This window comes from Mastigoproctus giganteus, chromosome 7, assembly GCF_048544385.1.
Source record: "Mastigoproctus giganteus isolate SK-2022 chromosome 7, ASM4854438v1, whole genome shotgun sequence".
In the NCBI taxonomy this organism is placed as follows: Eukaryota; Metazoa; Arthropoda; class Arachnida; order Uropygi; family Thelyphonidae; genus Mastigoproctus; species Mastigoproctus giganteus.
In genome coordinates this window covers 27,011,461-27,030,179 of record NC_143581.1, presented here as the reverse complement: position 1 = coordinate 27,030,179, position 18,719 = coordinate 27,011,461, and the positions used below count along the sequence as shown (strand labels likewise).

The window sequence follows — 18,719 nt, the reverse complement described above, 5'->3', positions numbered from 1 at the left end:
AACACGATTTTATATAAAATGTTAATAATTAAACATTTTTTATGTTAGCTAACGCATTAATTAATTGATAATATATGCTAATTATATGCTTACAGGACGAATAACACGACACACACACACAGATAGCATTTCCTGACTGGTAACGCCACCATGTGTTACGAAATCTTTTTATGAAAATTATCAATTGTTTTAAATTCTGATAATAATTAGAAACTATTATTTAGAATACAAATGTCCAATCTTTGATTTTAAAACTGTTTACTGTCTTTTAACTATTGAAAGTTAAAGTTTTTAAAAAGGTAAAAATATTTTAACTTTTTAAAAGTCATTTAAATCTTCTTATCTTTTATGACGTTTTAATATAATTCTCTTTAAATATATATTTATTGAACATGCTTCTTTAAAAGTCAGCACATGAAATAGGATATCAAACGAGATGTTTTATCTACACTACACTCGAAATTATGGGAAATTCAGCCAATTTTTATGTAATTAAATATACAATAATTTTATATGGCATTAAACATATTCTAATTGTTTAAGTTGCAAATTTGTCTTATAAGTTTGATCGATATTTTTATAACGTTAGTCAATGGTGGGAGTACGATTCCCATTAATCATTCATTCACTGAGGTTTTTCAGTCTTTTCGGCGTGCAAATAGGCCCGTGATGAATCCTCTATTGCAGCGTTTCCCAAACTTTTTTAGTCACGGAACACTTTCGTCTCACAATATATTGACGGAACACTTTTCATCTTCTCACAATGCATTGACGGAACACTTTTCATCTCACAATATATTGACGGAACACTTATATATTTACAGAACACTTAAGAAACACAAGTTTAGCGGGAGCCAAAGAACTGTTTGTAATATTTTATTACATACGACACACTGTGCATCAGGAGCATCTTTATTTCCAACATATGTAAAGCTAAAATTCAAATAACTGTCATCATACTTTTGTTTTGGTCTTTTATTAGTTAGATTCTGTTTTTCACCTCCAATTTTTGAGATACAAAAGGCTGCGATTGTTCATCCTCACTTTGAAGTATTCATTTTCATCGACCACAGTTGCACCACTAGAAGTACTTTGCTTCTCGTTTTAAAGTTGCTTTTTTCAACCACAAATCCATGGTCATTTTTTTAATAATAGTTTATTTATTTTATTTATTTATTTTTAATTATTAATTACGATTTTTCAAGGAACACTTGCTCGCATCTCACGGAATAGAGTTTGAGAAACGCTGCTCTATGGTCTGAGAAGCCAATGAAAAAAAATATCGAAGAACGGAGGATTCCAGACATTAGGCCTAACCAAGCTTTACACAATATATAATATCTTTATTTCAATCATCGAAAATAAGTAAATTTTACATGTATCTGATGCAATGCCCATAACAGCAAAAACGCTAGGGGTTTAACATAGAAACGAACTAAAACTCTAACAACAAAAAATATAAGTTATAAACACATGAAAACAGTTTTTTTTTTTTTTTTTTAACAACATCAACAAACCAATCAAGGAAAAATAGTGACAGTCACTCGGTTGAAGATGAGAGCTGCTCCCTGATGATACGTCTTCTGTAGGCTTTGTCCTCAATGATTTCTTGTAGTCAGCATCCATATCTTGGACGTTTTGGAGCATCTCCATTGGCAGGAATCTGTCGCCCTTCCTGAGCCTCCACGCCACGGACTGTAAAGAAGGGAGGGCCCTTAAGGGTGTCGGATTCTCCAACTACAAATCTGCCAAAAACTTGGCGTGTTGATTTCACCCGCTATCATTTTAATGGTGACGAGTAAGCGGAGGGTGAAGATCCGTTCTGAGACTTTTCTGTAGTTTAGAAGTTTGGTCATTTCTGAAGTATGTGTGAGGGGTGGAAGCTTGTGCTTGAAGAGCACCCACCGAAGAAGCCAGTACTTATCAGATGAGATGGTTTTTAGCGTGGTTTTTGCTGCCGACTCCCAGATTTCAGATCCGTATGTAATGACTGGCTGAAGAAACCAGTAAATATATTGAATGGTGTACTGGGATTCTGTGACATGAAGGAGGTGTTGTTTGGCAAGCCATCTGGATCGGCAGATCTTGTTGTGAATATCTGCCACATGGTGTTTAAAGCTAAGCTTAGGGTCAAAGATGACCCCGAGATCTCTGTGCTTGGTTACTGGAGGGATGGAGGTTCTATGGATTTTCAGGTTTAGTTGAGTTGGTGTGATTTGAGTGAGAACACTATTTGTGCCGATTTATTTGGGTTAATCTGGAGAGAGAATTGTGCTAAGTACGTAACTAGAGCTTTTAGGCTGTTGTTGATGGTGTTGGAAGTAGTTTCAGGTTGGTCGGTCCCATGGATCCGATAGAGGAGCTTCAAATCATCTGCATAGCTGAGAAAATCCATTTCCTGGCATAGGAATGGGTGGATGGCAGTAGTAAAGAGGAGACCAGACAGAACTCCGTCCTGGGGAACACCTACACTGACTTTCCTAGTGAAGGATTTTTTATTCACTGTCAGGTGAAGAACCCTGATAGTAAAAAAAAATTAAATTACTGTATTAGGGTTACCCGTAAATGAAATTACATTAACCCGTATTCGTGTCTGTAAATTGCGTGTGTTCTCTGGTCGATTTGCCTGTTTTGCTGGACGAAAAAACCTCAGTTTCTGAGGAAAAAAACCTTGCTATCTACGCCTGAGACCGACTAACTCAGCCACGGAGTGAAAAAAACCCACTAAAGTTCCTCCCGTCATTGACGGGATTCGAAACCGGGCCTTTTCCACCCGGTGTGGGGAGGACGGTGACGGTACCACTGTGCTACCCACGCAGACACCCTGATAGTAAGAAGCGACTTTAAGAATTCAAGGATATTTCCTTTAATCAGGCATCCTTCCTCACAAAGCTGAAGGAGGACAATCAACTACTTACCGCTTTATCCCTATTAGAAAAATTCCAACCATCATATATTAAACACCATGTGCTGTTCTCACACCCTGTCTGCACTAAGGAATTTTGCACCCCATTCTGCAAGAACTTCAAAGTCTTTTTCATTGTCAACTGCTTTAAGTTGCTTCTCAAGCAATAAGAAACATTTATTTCCTACATGCATTAGAAAAATACAAACTTTTATTCAGTATCGGAACGGGCCACCTTTGTTTTTTCTAATAATAACAACTGTACAGCGCAGCACGGAATATACAAGGTGTTTTAGTGCGTTTTGGTCTAATTGTAACCATTCTTCTAGCAAAATATCGAGTAGCTCCAACAGAACCCAGTTATGTTGAAGGAAGAAGACTTCGTTGCCGAATAGAACAGCATTTTCCAGCATGTCTCACACGTTCTCGATAAGATCAGGTGATCAGGTGAATGTGGAGTTCGGGGAAGATGGTGGAAATCCATGTCATGTTCTCCGAACCAACCTTGCACGATTCTAGCACAATGTGTTGTTGTTTTATCATCCATAAAGTGGTCATTGCCCTCGTGGGTAGCACAGTTGGTATAATCACCGACTTCCCCACACGGAAGAAAAAGACCTGAGTTCGAATCTCGAGGAACGTTTATCAGCCTTTTTCACAACGCGACTGAGTTAGTCGGGCTCAGGCGAGGGTAGCACGTTTTTTATCCAGGAAACTTTTTTTTTGTTTCAGAAAATAGCAAATCGAGCAAAACACACGCAATTTACAAGCATAATATATACGGTGCATTATAGCTGCTGTTGATGCGCCTAAAGTCCTACAGCAATCAACCAAGTGGCCTTCACCTTCGGGATAAAAGGGCAACATTGCAGGGTGCAGTTGATCTGATGCAAAATTCAGGTACTCTCTGGATGGCGTTGGACTTTCCACTGATACCAACGGACTCAGTCCTTGACAAAACAGCATTCTCCATACCGTGATACCACTTCCAGATGCTTGGGTTGTCTTAACAAGGCAAGCAGCGTCCACCGCTTCGTGAGGTTCTCACCATACTCTCTGCCTACCATCAGTGCAAAACAAAGCGTATCGTGATTCGTCTGACCACATGACTTTCTTCCATTATTCCACTGTCGAATAATGACGTTCTCGGCACCACTGCAAGCGGATTTTTCTGTTTTTCTCTGAAACAAGTGGCTTCACAGCCTTCAGTTCCTCGCGGTAACTGATGAAGACCTGTACGGCTATTGATACCCCACACTAATAAACCGACACCGCTAAACGTGTTTCTCTTTCCAAAAAAGTTATTGGAATGGAACCAGGTACTCCATTACTTCCAAATCAAAGGAGAATCGAAAACCCTCCTGTAGATCGTATTCGACTGATCGCTGAAGAGTACCACTGCAATTTGCTCCTGGATCCATCATCATCATCATCATGATCAGCCATTTTCAATCCGCTGCAGGATGAAGGAATCTCCAGCAACTTTCCAGTTCCTTCTGTTTTGAGCACTGGCCATCCATTTACTACCCACAAACTCATGAATTTCATCTATCCATCTCCGCCTTTGTCTTCCAGGATTTCTTCTAGTTCCTCTTGGGTACCATTCTGTTATTTTTTTTAGTCCATCTGTCATCATGTCTTCGAGCTATGTGTCCTTGCCCAAGACCATTTTAGTTCTTTAGTTTTGATATCCTGGATCCAGTCGACACCAATTCAAACGGGCTCTTTTGGAAATTCAGTCGGAGAATGAGCAAGAACGAAAGATTTCAGTTACTTCGATAATTGCATTTAGACGTTGCCAGACGTTCCTGTATGAGTATCTCAGAAACTGCAACACTGATGAAATTTCATGCATGACTGTCTCGGGTGTATTGCCATTGGCTTAATAACCAAACAACATTCAGTCAACGGCGATCTGCGAGGGAAAACAGTTTGGTGACGCGACAGGTCAACGAAAACTGGCAAGACTTGTGCAGGCTAATAGAAATGTCAGAGTGAGAATGACATTTCTTTTAGCCTGCGATCTGTCGCAGGCTAACAGAAAAATTGCATTTCAGAACGCATAACTCGTCTCACTTTGTTACGGAGAGGGTATCGTAGCAGACGACAATACTGGTTCCAGTCCGTTCAAAAATCAAAAGGAAGATGTTACAGCAGGCTCAGGAACACCAATAGTAGATGATTGGAAAAACGTTGCCCTGTAGTCAATAATAAAGTTTAGTTCCAGCTGTTTCAAGCTGACAGGAGGACCAGAATATGACGTAAACAGCAGGAGTCTATGGATCCATCTTGGCACGTGTATAAACTCTAACAGAGAGGTTGGCGCGTCGTGGTAGAACCCCACTATAGAACACCCGATGTCCTTAGAAAGCCGGATATGGTCTGCGTTAAAGAAGACCAAGTGGTGGTTTCGGATCGCAAGTCGTCGAACAAGGCTGTGACCTTGACGTTTCCCATTGACTCAAAAGAAGATACTATGGCACAAATATCAACCTGAAGAACCACATCAGAAAGGAATTTGGATACCCACCAGTCGTCGCAACAATGACGATTTCATATATAGGTAATCTGAAGTAAAGCTTCAGGCTTCCTACTTTATTATGGCACGTATGGGAGTCGTTTCGTCGTGCACATCGTGGGAGTCCCTTCTTCATACCTATGGAGCAACATTTGGATGCTACCGGTTATTTGAACATTGTGTCCAAGCAGGCACATCCCTTTATAGCTGAACGAATGGGTTCTTCCTCCAACAAGATAATGCCCCATATCGCATGGCCATAATTGTACAAAACAGGTTCTAGGAATAAGAGCGAATCATCCTACTGCGGTAGCCTTTTCACTCACCCAACCTCAATCCAATTGGTCACCATGCGATAAGGTGGAACGAGCTCTGCAGAATAGTGACCCGCAGCTATCCAATTTCCTTCAACTGTGGGAAGAATTAAGGCAACATAGACCAGCATTCCGCAGAACACTTTCAACATCTTGATGAGTCCATGTCACGACGAATACAGGCTGTTATAAGGGCCAAAGGAAGGGACCTACTCGCCATTAGGTATATGTACCTAATAAAGTGACCACTTAGTGCATGTGCCACGAATTTTAGTTGTATTTTAACTGTCCTGTAGTTCCTGATGAAGTTTAATTTGTTGTCTAACTTGTGGATGTGGACATATTAATTATTTTATTAAGGATTTTCTGCTAAAATAAAACAAACTTTCTGAACTGTGGATATCTCCAATTAACGTTTCATCTTCATCTGTTCTTCTAAAAGGTGTTAACGTTCATCCGGGGCATAAAAAATTGCAGATCAGAGGATTACCAGTCCGTCCTTTTGGTAGTGCAGATATTTCCGAAAATAGTGCAAATTATCGTGCTAAGCGTAGACTATAAAGAAAAAGAAATATGGTGAATCTGACGTTAAGCCTAATTCCGTTGACATCCTGTCAACAACAGATAATAGATTAATACTGTATTAGGTACAAATTATTAAGCAATCCCAGATGTTACGTACTAATTTGAAGTTATAAAATACCTCTTCTTCATCTTACCTTCTTAAATAGAGAGTGATTAAGTATTCGCATTACTTAAATAGAGTAGTGATTAAGTATTCGCATTACTTAAAACGCTTTCAATAAGCTTTATAGAATTACTTGACTTGAATGAACAAAAGATTATACTTCTTAAGTTCCAATTTGGTTTTTATAGTGATAATATTATTTATAAACAATTACTTACTTTATTTTTGTTTTTTTCCTATTTCTGACTTAAGCAACAAAAAGGGTTAAACATGGAGACCATTTCGACCATCTCGAATGTACTTGGGATCCTCTTTGTGGTTATGGGTGCAGAGGCATCCGAAAAAGTAAATTTTACAGGGTAAGGTGTTTATTAAATTAATTCATTATTCAAATTGAAATCAGAACGTTGGTAAATAAGAGGTGTGGTCAAATAGTTCTTGGATTGCGTTAAAAATGTTATTTTTTAAAAATACAATTCGGGTAGTTTTTTTTCACAACTCGTATATAATCAAACAAAATATAATAACGATGGAATTATGAATTATGATCTTTTTTTTCGCAATATAAATATTTTATTTTATTTATATTAAAATAGCCACATTATCTTTTCAGGCATAAAATAATTGGAGCCTTTGCCAGCAGTGAAAATCAACTGCGTATACTTCAAGATCTCAGGAAGGATAATGAAGTAAGAAAATCCATCTGTTTTTCTTGAATAAAAAGAAAGTTTTTTATAAGTTTAGAAGCTGTTCTTATAAGTTTTATTAAAGAATATGCCATATACTGGTAATTACAACATTTAGTATAGGAAAACTGTGTTATATAGGATACTGGCAGATTTCGTTGTACATTTGTACAGAGTACGATGTACATTGATACTGGCAGATTGACTCAGTCCCTCGTGAGAGGTTACTGTACAAGTTTGAACTGATTCGGATTACTGGAAGGAGCGTAATATGATTCGCAGGGATGGCTACAGGGCAAAAGTCAGAGAGTAGTGATTAATATATATTCTCAGATTGGCGTAGCATCAGAAGTGGGGCTCTCCAAGGTCGAAAATCAGAAACCATTGTTGTTTCTGATTTTCATAAACGACACATCGACGAAGGGATAGAGGGTGTGATGCCAAAATTTGCAGATGATGTAAAGATTTGGAGAGTGGTTAATGATCAGCGCCAAGCAGCACTCCTTGAGGATGACTTGAAAAGACTTCAAAAATGGTCACTAAATTTGAGTTATGCAAGTCGTTTCACTTGAAATAGCAATTACATATACTTTTGATGGAGTTGAATTAAAAACTGCAGAGGAAGAAAAGGATCTGGGAGTTATAATATGAAGTTCTCTGAGCGTGTGCAATTTCCTGCAGAGACATGAAGGTCATAATCCCATTGTGCAAGGAAATTGTAAAACCTGATTTGGAATACTGCGTCGAAGAATGGAGACTCATCTGAAAAGAGACAATGAGTTTCTTGAAAGGGTCCAAAGAAGGTCGATTCGCATGATGAGATCGGCAAAAATCGAATCTAAACCGTAACCTCTGATCTAATCTAAACCATAACCGCTATAATTTGAATTTATGACCTAGAATTCCGGAATTTTCTATAATAGTGAAAATTTCACCTTCATCCATTTTACTAACTCCTCTCACAGCTTTCTAAACCTCAATCAGGTTCCCTCTGGGGGTGCCTGGTTGCCAAGCTCTATAGCCAACATAATCGAAGTCATTCCTCGTACGGTCGCCCTTTTGCCGATCTCATCATGGGAGTTGCCCGTCTTTGGACTCGTTCAAGGAGCTCGATGTCTTTTTTTTCCGATGAGGTCTCCATACTTGAACATAGTATTCCAAATGCGGTCTTGCAATCGCCTTGCACAATGGGATTATGACCTTTCTATCTCTATAGGAAATTATTCTATAAATTATCAATAGGACACAGTGGGCTTTCCTGGCAGCCTGTTTACACAACTCCAAGCCTGTAACTCCAAGATCGCTTTCTTCCTCTATTGTTTTTAATTCAACCCACCCTGTGTGTGTAATTATTTTGAGGTCTATTCCCCAAGTGTAAGGCCTAGGGGAATAGACTTGCATTTTGCTATTTTAAAACTTAGCTGCCACTTTAATGACCATCCTTGAAGCTGTTCAAGTCATCCTGAAGGAGCGCTGCTTGGTACTGATCATAATTGTCTCTCCCAAGCTATACATCGTCTGCAAATTTTGACATCATGCTTTCTATCCCATCGATGTTGTTTATGAACATGAAAAACAACAATGGTCTAAGAACCGATCCTTGAGTGACCCCACTTCTGATGTTACACCAATCTGAATAATATCCATTAATCGCAACCCTCTGGCTTCTTCCCAGCAGCCACCCAGTAATCCATCTTAGAGCCTTTCCAGTAATCTCAACTTGTTTTATAGCATATCTCCTTATTATAGCATGTACTGTATGTAAACCATCATTAAGAATGTAATGTGTATAAATATAAACGATTTTGATATTTGCAATAGTTTAAAGATTTTTTTAAAATGTGAAACGTAATCTCCATCAACTTAATTAATGCATTTTTGTTTGTATTTCATAACAGGTTGACTTCTGGAGTGAACCGCACGCTTTATTTGAGAAGATTAATTTACGCTTAAGCCCGACGGTTTCTAAAAGAGTAGAAGACAAATTGAAGTCTAAAGGAATCTATTATTCGGTTTCCACTGAAAACCTCCAAGAGTAAGCATCGTGTATTTAATACTTAAGAGTTAACACATTTTACAAAATTTTCTTATGAATGGAATTCTGCATTGTTCTCTTTCGAGTTAAAAATGAAAACTCTTTCAATTACTGTTCTTATCTGAGTGTTTAAAATCATACATAGGGCCTTTTTATATAAGAGATGTTTTAAGGAAACGCATGTTCTTCGGGCGCTGGAAGTAGATAAGGTAAATGAGACGAACATAAGTCGAGTTACTGAAGAGGAAACAGGGAACATTAACCTACTTCATTTACTTTCTTTACCGTACAGAAAGTGTCTCTTGCCTCCCAACCTTCAACCCACTCATGGTACTAGCGTATCAAAAGCAGCCCTCCTTCAGGATAACTAAAACAGGTTTCGAGAATGGTCAGAAAAGGTGTTTTAATGCAGCAAAATGTAAGGGGAACAGCAACCCACAAATAAATTATACACTTGGTGAGGTTGAATTAAAAACAGTAGAGGAGGAAAGGGATCTGGGAGTTACAATATGGGCAGATAAGAAGTTTTATTGGCAGTATGCACAAGCCTCCAGGAAAGCCTATGGCAACTAAGGCCGTATTGCTCTGTGTATACTTTCTGTAAATTGCGTGTTCTGTGGTCGATTTTCTGTTTGCTGAACGAAAAACCAGAGTTTCCAGTAGGGAAAAAACCATGCTACCCTTGCCTAAGACCGACTAGCTCAGCCACTTTGTGAAAAAGCCCATTTTGTCTTAAACTCAGTAATGCAAGGAAATGATTACCATTTCGCAAATATAAAAATTTCATACTCTTAGCTACAAAACTTACAGATAAATAAGTGTACCCAACATACCCTATTAAGCTTTATTAATTTTTAATTTCCTTTTCCAAATGCTAAATGCAAAACTATCAGTATATTCTTAGACTCAAGTGAATAAGTTTGTTTGTTTTTTTGTCCTCTCATTGGCCTTTTTAATAAAACTTTTTTTAATAAAACGTTTCTGATATGCCATATTAGGAACATATTTTTCTAATATTCAAAACTATTTTTTAAGTTTTTAATTCATAATCTTAAAATTTTAAGTTTCAATTTCCTCACTGAACCGGAGTTAATTTTTTGTAAGTGCTTTCAGTTCAGGTTGCCTTAGATACACTTCTTTTTGTTAGTAATATCCGGACACCTAAGTATCTACAAATATTATAGGAAAGCTAATAACATGTGACGAAAATTTTAGCCTTTATAGCAGCATATAATCTCCGTGGAAAACACTCCACCAGTTTGTTGCAAATGTCCTCGACCTTCTAAGTGACAATCACTTCAGATATGTCTTTTTGGGAAGTCTCTCTTTACAAACACCCAATACAATTAATCTCAGAAGTTCTATATGCGATTGAGTTCAGAGCTGTGGGCTGGCCAGTCCAGCTTTGGAGCTTGTGCTTCTGATACAGGAATGAGCCTTCCCCGATGTGCTTCTACAACCTATATAACGAATTATTGTCCAAGACGCCTAGATAGATCTCGGAAATCATAGTTTTGTCCGAACCAACTAATGGTCCCAGGCCAAACCATGAAAAACATCACCAGACCATCACGCTGCCTCCGACAAACTTCATTCTCCGGACGATGTGGTCCAGCAGATAGCTATATCCAGGCATTCTCTACACCCAGACACGACCGCCAGACCGGTAGCCCAAGTACTATGAATCTTCATTCTAAGCACGTCTTTCCATTAGTCTTTGGTCTAAGAGTGGCAGGCCTTACAGAAGACGTCTGGCATTAGTCGGGGTGATTAGCGGCTTGTGGACGGCTGCTCTATTGTGTTAACCCATATAATGCAACGTCCTGCGCACTGTACTGGTGGTTACAAGAGTTCCAATCTTCTCACTGACGGTCTGTGTGCTGCAAGAACGTCAACCTGTGTTCGGAGCGGACAATTCTTTGTAGGACTCTCTTGCAACGTTCCATCAGCTTTGGAGGTTTTCCAGGTTATTTAGGCAGCAGTCCGCTTCCATTTGCAGATCACATCACTGATCATCGACCTGGGAATCTTCAGTGGCATATGAATGTCACGTACACACTGATTTCTTATGTGACACCCTATTATCATTCCGCGCTGTAAGTCTTTTAACTCTTGACATCTTACATTCACAGTCATACTACTATGCCCTAAACGTCCTACGAGCATATGTATAGTTGTGTCTGACACGTGGTGTTTAGGTACGTTGTGAGGAACTATCAAAAGGGGGTCCGGATATTAATGGTATGGCAGGGTGCATCCACTGTCGACCTATTGCTACTGCCACCTGTCGTTTTTCTTAACTAAGCGCATGAGATAAGTATATCAGTTAATCGATAAAATTTTCTTTCTGTTAAAGAATGATTGTATTTTATAAAAGGATCATTTGCATTATTTCTGAGCTGTGCAATTACTTTGTTTTCAGATGGATAGACCAAGAAACCGTAGACAATATCCGAATTGCTAATGTTGTTCCGCAGTGGTTTCTATACTCCTTTAATAGCTATCACAGTTATGATGAAGTAAGTTTTTATTTAAATAACAAACTTTATTTTCAAGGAACTTGATATTTATTGTTAAATTGAGAACGCTAAAGCCGAAAGTTACCATAATCCAACTGGGCCGAAGAAAATGGATGGTATCAGAGTTTCATTTTATTTTTTATTTTCTTTCAATTTGATACGAGAACTTTAAAATGATATTTGTGTGTTTATATGACAGTGGTTGGAAATCTGTTCGTATATTCAACTCCCAGATAGATTTTAACTTTTCCTGGAATGATATTAATGGATTCTAATACAACCGTTTTGTTTACCTCTTACCACAGAATGCTTTATATTTCATTTTAGATCATGACGTACCTTTCTGGTGTTAGTTCCAAACACAGTAATATTGCAACTCTTGCCACTATTGGAACCACAACTGAAGGAAATGGAATTCGAGGATTGAAGGTAAGTTCCAGTATTTCCATAAGTACTACAATAGATACGTTTACACTCGAAGGAAAGAAAATAGATAATAACTCAGAGAATATACAAAGATTCACGAATTCAATGGGTTTCTACAACTCTCCTCGACTTACAACTTATAATAGTTATATATAAGGACATACATAATTTTTACATCTGCTGCAGTAGGCATCATATTTTCTGTCTTTTGATCTTGCACAAAGGATAGAACGGATTCTTTTCTTGGGTACTGTTTCTTGAATGTGTGATGTTTTAACAAAACCGCATAAACCAGTTACAATTTTTATAGGCTTTGGTATCTGTGGTAAGACGTTTGAAGTTCATGGCCTGAGTATGAACGTGTAATGGTACAGTGTTAAAAATTTCTATACTTAATATACAACACTTTTTTTTAATTACAGCTCCTGAAGTACAGAAAGTCCTGAAGTCAACATCCTGAAGTCAACAAAGTTGTGGGAATGAAGTAAGATCGACAACGTCAGTCACAGTGCAGTCATCCAATATTTGGGAAAAAGTGTCTAACGCCAGAGGCAATTCATGAGAATATGGTTACAACGTTGGGGATCGACGAGTGACAGTTCGGTACATTGCCAGTCTTGGGAATCTCATCTGAACGTGTGTATCATATAATAACAGGTTTTCGCTATGAAAAAAGTGTACGCGAATACGCACAAGAGTTAACAAGTCAAGTGAACATTTGCATTGTTTTCAAGCAGATACAGCAAATTTCTTTGCAAGGTTTGTGACCATGGATGAGACGTGGGTCCATCACTTTCAGCCAGAGACAAAGGAGCAGTTCAAACGGTGGAAACACAACTCTTCTATCCCTCCAGAGAAAGGCAAGTCAATTCCCTCTGCTGGCAAGGTGACGTTGTCGGTTTTTTTGGGATACTGATGGAATATTGCTAGTAGATTACCGTCAGAAAGGCCAGACGGTCATAGGATATATTACGCAGACCTTGTGAGACATTTGCGTGAAAGCATCAAAGAGAAATGACAAGGAAAACTCAGTAAAAGAATCTTATTCCATCAGGACAAAGCCCCTGCTCACAAGTCAGTCATTGCCATGGCTGCACTGCATGAATGCGACTTTGAAATCTTGGACCATCCCCATATTCAGCAGATCTAGCACCATCGGACTTTCATCTTTTACCTAGTTTGAAAATATACCTGTCTGGCATCCATTCTCCACCCACAGTGATGTCACTGCTGCAGTAGATGCATTCCTGGAGGCCCAAGAGAAAACTTTCTTCGTAGCTGAAATCAAAGCATTGCAGTATCGGTAGCAAAAGTGTATTGACTACAAAGGAGACTATTCTGAAAAGTGACGTTACTTGACTTCTTAAAAAAAAACACACCCTTCATATTCAGCCAAGAGCTTTTCAAACGACCAGCGTATTTGATTTATTACTCGCTCTTTAAATATCTTGCATCATTTGAAAATGAACAAGATCATTTTGTGTACAGTACTTTATTATAAAATAGTATTAAAATTTTTGCTTGTAGATTGGTTCAGGTGCCAACAAGCCAGTCATTTGGATAGACGCTGGAATCCATAGTCGTGAATGGGTTGCTCCTGCTACAGCCATGTATATTATCGATCAACTAATATCTGGTTATCAGAACAACAGTGAAATTAAGGATCTCGTGGACACTTTTGAATGGCAAATCTATCCGGTGATCAACCCTGATGGTTATAAATACACATGGTCCACTGTGAGTCGATTTTCATATTTTTCGCTAAAGCATTTTAAAGGGGTAGATGTTTAGATGTTAAATGTTTAGAATTTAGATGTTATTTCTGGAGATTTAAAATGAATATTTCAAATGCCTTATTTAATTTTCACTTATTTTTAATCGATTTTTATCTATATAATAAAAAGGACAAAAAATCAATAGATAGATATTAATTATCTATTCCAAACTTGATATCAACGTGAAACCGACGGTGTCCCTGATACATTTCGGAGGTTAGTGTATATATATTTATATACTGTGTCCAAGAACGGGGAAGAAATTTGTTATTCTATAAATTTCGTTTATTACTTATAGGCTATGATACATTCAAATAAGGATTATTTATTATCAGTTTGCGATTGAACATCACGAAAAAGTTCCTTTATTATTGCTCATTATTTTGATTAAATTATTATCCATTACTCTTTTGCTGAAGTTTCATTAAATGGCATATTTATACTGATTATTTTGCAATAGAATCGAATGTGGAGGAAGAATACCGTCCGATCTTCACGTCAATGGTGTAGGGGAGTGGATCCAAACAGAAACTTCGATGTACAATTTGGAGGTAATTTCATGATAATCTTGAAACAGTTTTATTTCACTTTCTCTGAATCCGCTTATAAATTTCGGCCTGATGGTCCAAATATTCTATGAATATTCATATCAACTTGAAAAGTATATAAAAACTGTTTGATCTTCATTTGTCGGCTGAGCAAATAACGTTATAGTTTTAGAAGTAATAAATTTTTATTCATTATAATGGTATTATACACTCACTAGTCAAAAAATGAGAAATCTTTTGAAACTGAAGTCAAGAGATAGTACGGTATGTAGTGTGGCACTACTAGATCATAAGGAAAAAATCATCTACTAGATCATCTCTGAATACAATATGATATGGAGTTTTATTATGAAACCTGTAATGAAGGTTTATTGGTGAAATTTATTGGTTAAAATGAAGATAGCAGCAGGTGGATTTTAAAAACAAGATGATGCAATACCTCTATAATATTTCAGCAAAGTGATGCAATATTGCACTATTTTTACAGAATGGTGTAACAGTGTGACACATGCTACTTCACGCTTAGACCATAACTCAAATTAATTCATATAAGAGGTGTGATCAAAAAGTTAGGTAGAAACTTTTTATCTTGAAATTGCGAAGTTGTAGCGAGTTCACACTTGTCGCAACGTGTCCGGTGACTCATCTAGACAGAGTAACACCTGAATTACCCGTTTATCTGTGGTTAGTCTGAATTAGCGCGAGTTGAATAGGTGTTTTACGTGTTTCTGCGATCTCAGGCCATTTCTCCACTATAAAGATTGTACTGCAAGTACAAGCTTGATACATTGAAACGAACTTTTGACTCCAGTGACTCAATATTGGCTTAATAGAATAATAGTGACTTAATTTTTAATAGAATAATTTTGTTTGAGTCTTGTTATTGCTGGTGAATCGATTTATTTTCTGTTTTTCTATCTTGATGTAAATGTTTAACGAAATAGTAAAAATTGATTTTATTTTCTCCTATAGGAGTAGGAACAAGTAACGATCAATGTTCCGATATCTACAGGGGTACACATGCATTCTCGGAAGCCGAGAGCAGAGCTGTTCGTGATGGCATACTTCAAGTGAAAAACAGGTTGAAAGCTTATCTGAGTCTGCATTCGTTTTCTCAGTTGTGGATGTGTCCTTATGGACACAGCCATTCAGTTCCCAAAGATTATAACGACATGGTAAGCACCCTTCCTTTTCGTCCAGCAAATCGACCACAGCGAGCACGCGATTTACAGATATACTATATACAGCGCAATTGGCCTAAGTAGCTGGCGCTCCTAAAACCTTACAACAACCAACCAACCAAGACACCACAGATCTAATCATTTCAACAAGTGTGCCGTGTGCGGCAGTCACTTGAGCTCGAACTAATGATAAAATTAAGCACGTGTGTTGCTACTTTCTAACGTTTGACCACTGGGCGACAGTCCTTATATAAATTTTGCTCAATGCTGAAAATTTCTTCGATTCGACTTTTCCTCATCGAATAATTTGTGTATGTGCACTGAGTTGTGGCCTATTTATAAGTACATCTACCTAATAGCGAGTCCCTCTTTAGGAGTCAGAACATTCGCAGTGGGATGTATTTAATGAGGTGCCGAAAAAGTGCCATAGGGATGTTGGCTCATGTTGACACAGCTGCTTCCTACAGATGTAACAAATTTCATAGTTGCGAATCTGTACTTCGAAGAATTCATTCCACCCCATCGCACAGGTGCTCAATGGGATTGAGATCTGCTGACTGAAAGGCTGTTGCAGTCGGCTGAATTTACTGTCATGTTTCTGGAACCAGTTTTGCAAATCTTTGGTTTAGTGACAGTGCATTATCCTGTTGGAAGAACTCATTGGCAGATGGATACAGTGAACCACAAAGAGATGCGTCGGAAACAAAGAACTGAAAAATCTGTGACATCCGAACGTTTCTACGCTGGTATCAAGGGAGCCCAATGTACACTAAGAAAACACGAAATAAAATTATACAGCCACCATCAGCAGCGGTCAATGGACTATTGCTATTTTAGCCATATTCTGGTCCTCTTATCAGTGAATTGGGATTTTTCCAGATTAGGCAACATTTTTCCAGATTAGGAATATCAACACTGGAATTTTGGAGTGGTTGACAGAAGTGGAACGAAACCCGTTCGGTCGCTGGCCACGATAACCCATATTCCAACTTCGGCTTAGGGCCAACGCAACATGTCAGCAATCAGTAACTGAACTGACCAGGAATGAACCAGAATACTGCCTTCTTGTTATCAAAAATTAGTTCTGAGTTTTCAGACTAGGAAAATGCCAAAGCCAAAAAATTTGCAATAATACTATTGATTTTTAGAACTATCAATTATCGTGTAGAGGAGTTACCACAAGGGCACACAATACCTGCGCTGTATACGATACTGTATGTGATTATTTATTCAGGTATATCCAGAGTAGGATTATTATTTTATGTTAGTGTTCTTCTTTGTCTTTAGAAAATAAAAATTTAATAAAATTAATTTTTTTAAATGAGTTTATTCAGTTATTAAACATTATTCGATATTCTGTAAGGATTTAAAGTGCATACGGTTGAAAATGTTTTATCGATATCAACGAAAACAGCAATTTAAATTAGTGGAATATTAAACTACACTGCTCGACAAAATTAACGGAACACATGGAAAACGTGGTGTCATTCGTGTAGCTTGCGATGAAGTGGAACAAAATTTGGTATGGTGGTGTACCATAGAATAACGATGAAATGAGGAGACAGAGAGAAACATTGGGCAGGTATAAGGGACATTTATAGGGGTTGTATAAGGATTACCAATAAGGTCACATTACAGGTCGATACAAGACGCTTGAAAATATGGCCACATGACATCAGTACACCCTATTATCCCCTCCAACGGCTGAACAGACCTGACAGCAATGAACCATGCTCGATATAAGAGTGTCTGTAAGATTCTGTGGCAACAAATCCCATTCTTCCACTAGCGCAGACCTTAGCTCAAAAAGTGACGAGAAGTTGGCTGTTGGCGTGCAATGCGACCCCCAAGGACGTCCCACATATGTTCGATTGGATTTAAATCTGGTGATTGTGCTGACTACGGCAGTAGTTAGATACTTTCAAGATATTCCTCCACCACTTGAGCTGTACGTGCAGTGGGGTGTTCGTACACGAAAACAAAATCTGGGCCAACCTCACCCCTTAAAAGTCGTACATAGGTGCGAGGATCTGTTCTCGGTACCTCTGCGCAGTCGCGGTACTCCTATCAAAACAAAGAGAGAGAGGTGCGGCCGGTGATCATTATTCCGCTTCACACAGAATACTCCCTCCCCGTAAGTATCCCTTTCTTTGATGTTGGAGGGATGGTACGGCATTCCTCGTTTTCTCCAGATGAAATAATGGCTAGGATCTGTTTGTATAGGCTGAAACGGGACTTATCAGAGAACAGAACAGAACTATACCACGAGTTACACCACGTTTTCTGTGTTCTGTTAATTTTGTCGAGTAGTGTATTTTGTGCGGTATTACAAATTGTAATTTAACTTATGACAATGAATCCTTATGATTTTCTGCCATTGTAATTATGTTTCAGATGAGGGCTTTGCAGGTTGTTACTAATGCAATCCGATCTGTTCACTGGGAAGATTATCGCATTGGAACAATTTCCCATGTTATCTGTAAGTACGCTTGGATGCTCCTGGTTTTGGGATGAATTATTATGTAAAAATTAAGATTCAGATTTTCAATGGCACAACCACCTACTAGATACTGATTGGCTGCAGGTTTAATTGATAATAATTTTCATAACTAGAAAATAAATGAAATATCCATGCAGAATGTCAAATATATGGTGTCAAATATATTTTTTCAGATCCGGCAACTGGTTCCTCTACTGATTGGGTTTATGAAGCCACTGGAGCCAAATATAGTTTTGCTGTTGAACTACGAGATAAAGGTCGTTATGGATTCCTCCTGCCCAGCTCACTAATTATACCCACTGCCCAAGAAACCTTCGCAGGCGTCAAAGCTTTAACACAACATATTAAGACAAATCCATAGGAAGTTCCCTGTTCAAAAGCTCCTCATTCTGTTCAAGGATGCATCTCGAAAGAGAGAAGAAGAAGAAGAAGAAGAAGAAAAAAAAAAGACTACGAACAGAGTTCCCCCAACAATCCACATGAAAATCCAGCATATAGGTTCGGGACCAAGCCAGTAGATGTCGGAAATACAATGTTTAAAATTATTCTTCAGCTGATCAAGAGAAAAGTATTTCTCCATCATGTTAATGGTTGTTTATAACAAAGAAGCACATAGATGTAGTG

At 38.1% G+C, this 18,719-nt stretch overlaps 1 protein-coding gene across 1 annotated transcript; it reads left to right on the top strand.

The window, feature by feature from the left end:
• The first annotated feature begins 6,687 nt into the window (after positions 1-6,687).
• LOC150082747 (carboxypeptidase B-like) lies at positions 6,688-18,459 on the top strand. The gene is made up of 10 exons (XM_090378265.1): positions 6,688-6,784; positions 7,039-7,114; positions 9,010-9,146; positions 11,569-11,665; positions 11,993-12,094; positions 13,619-13,828; positions 14,327-14,417; positions 15,387-15,589; positions 17,990-18,074; positions 18,269-18,459. The coding sequence occupies exons 1-10, from the start codon at positions 6,696-6,698 to the stop codon at positions 18,454-18,456; spliced, it is 1,278 nt and encodes a 425-aa protein (XP_090234391.1). The 5' UTR covers positions 6,688-6,695; the 3' UTR covers positions 18,457-18,459.
• Positions 18,460-18,719: the final 260 nt, after the last annotated feature.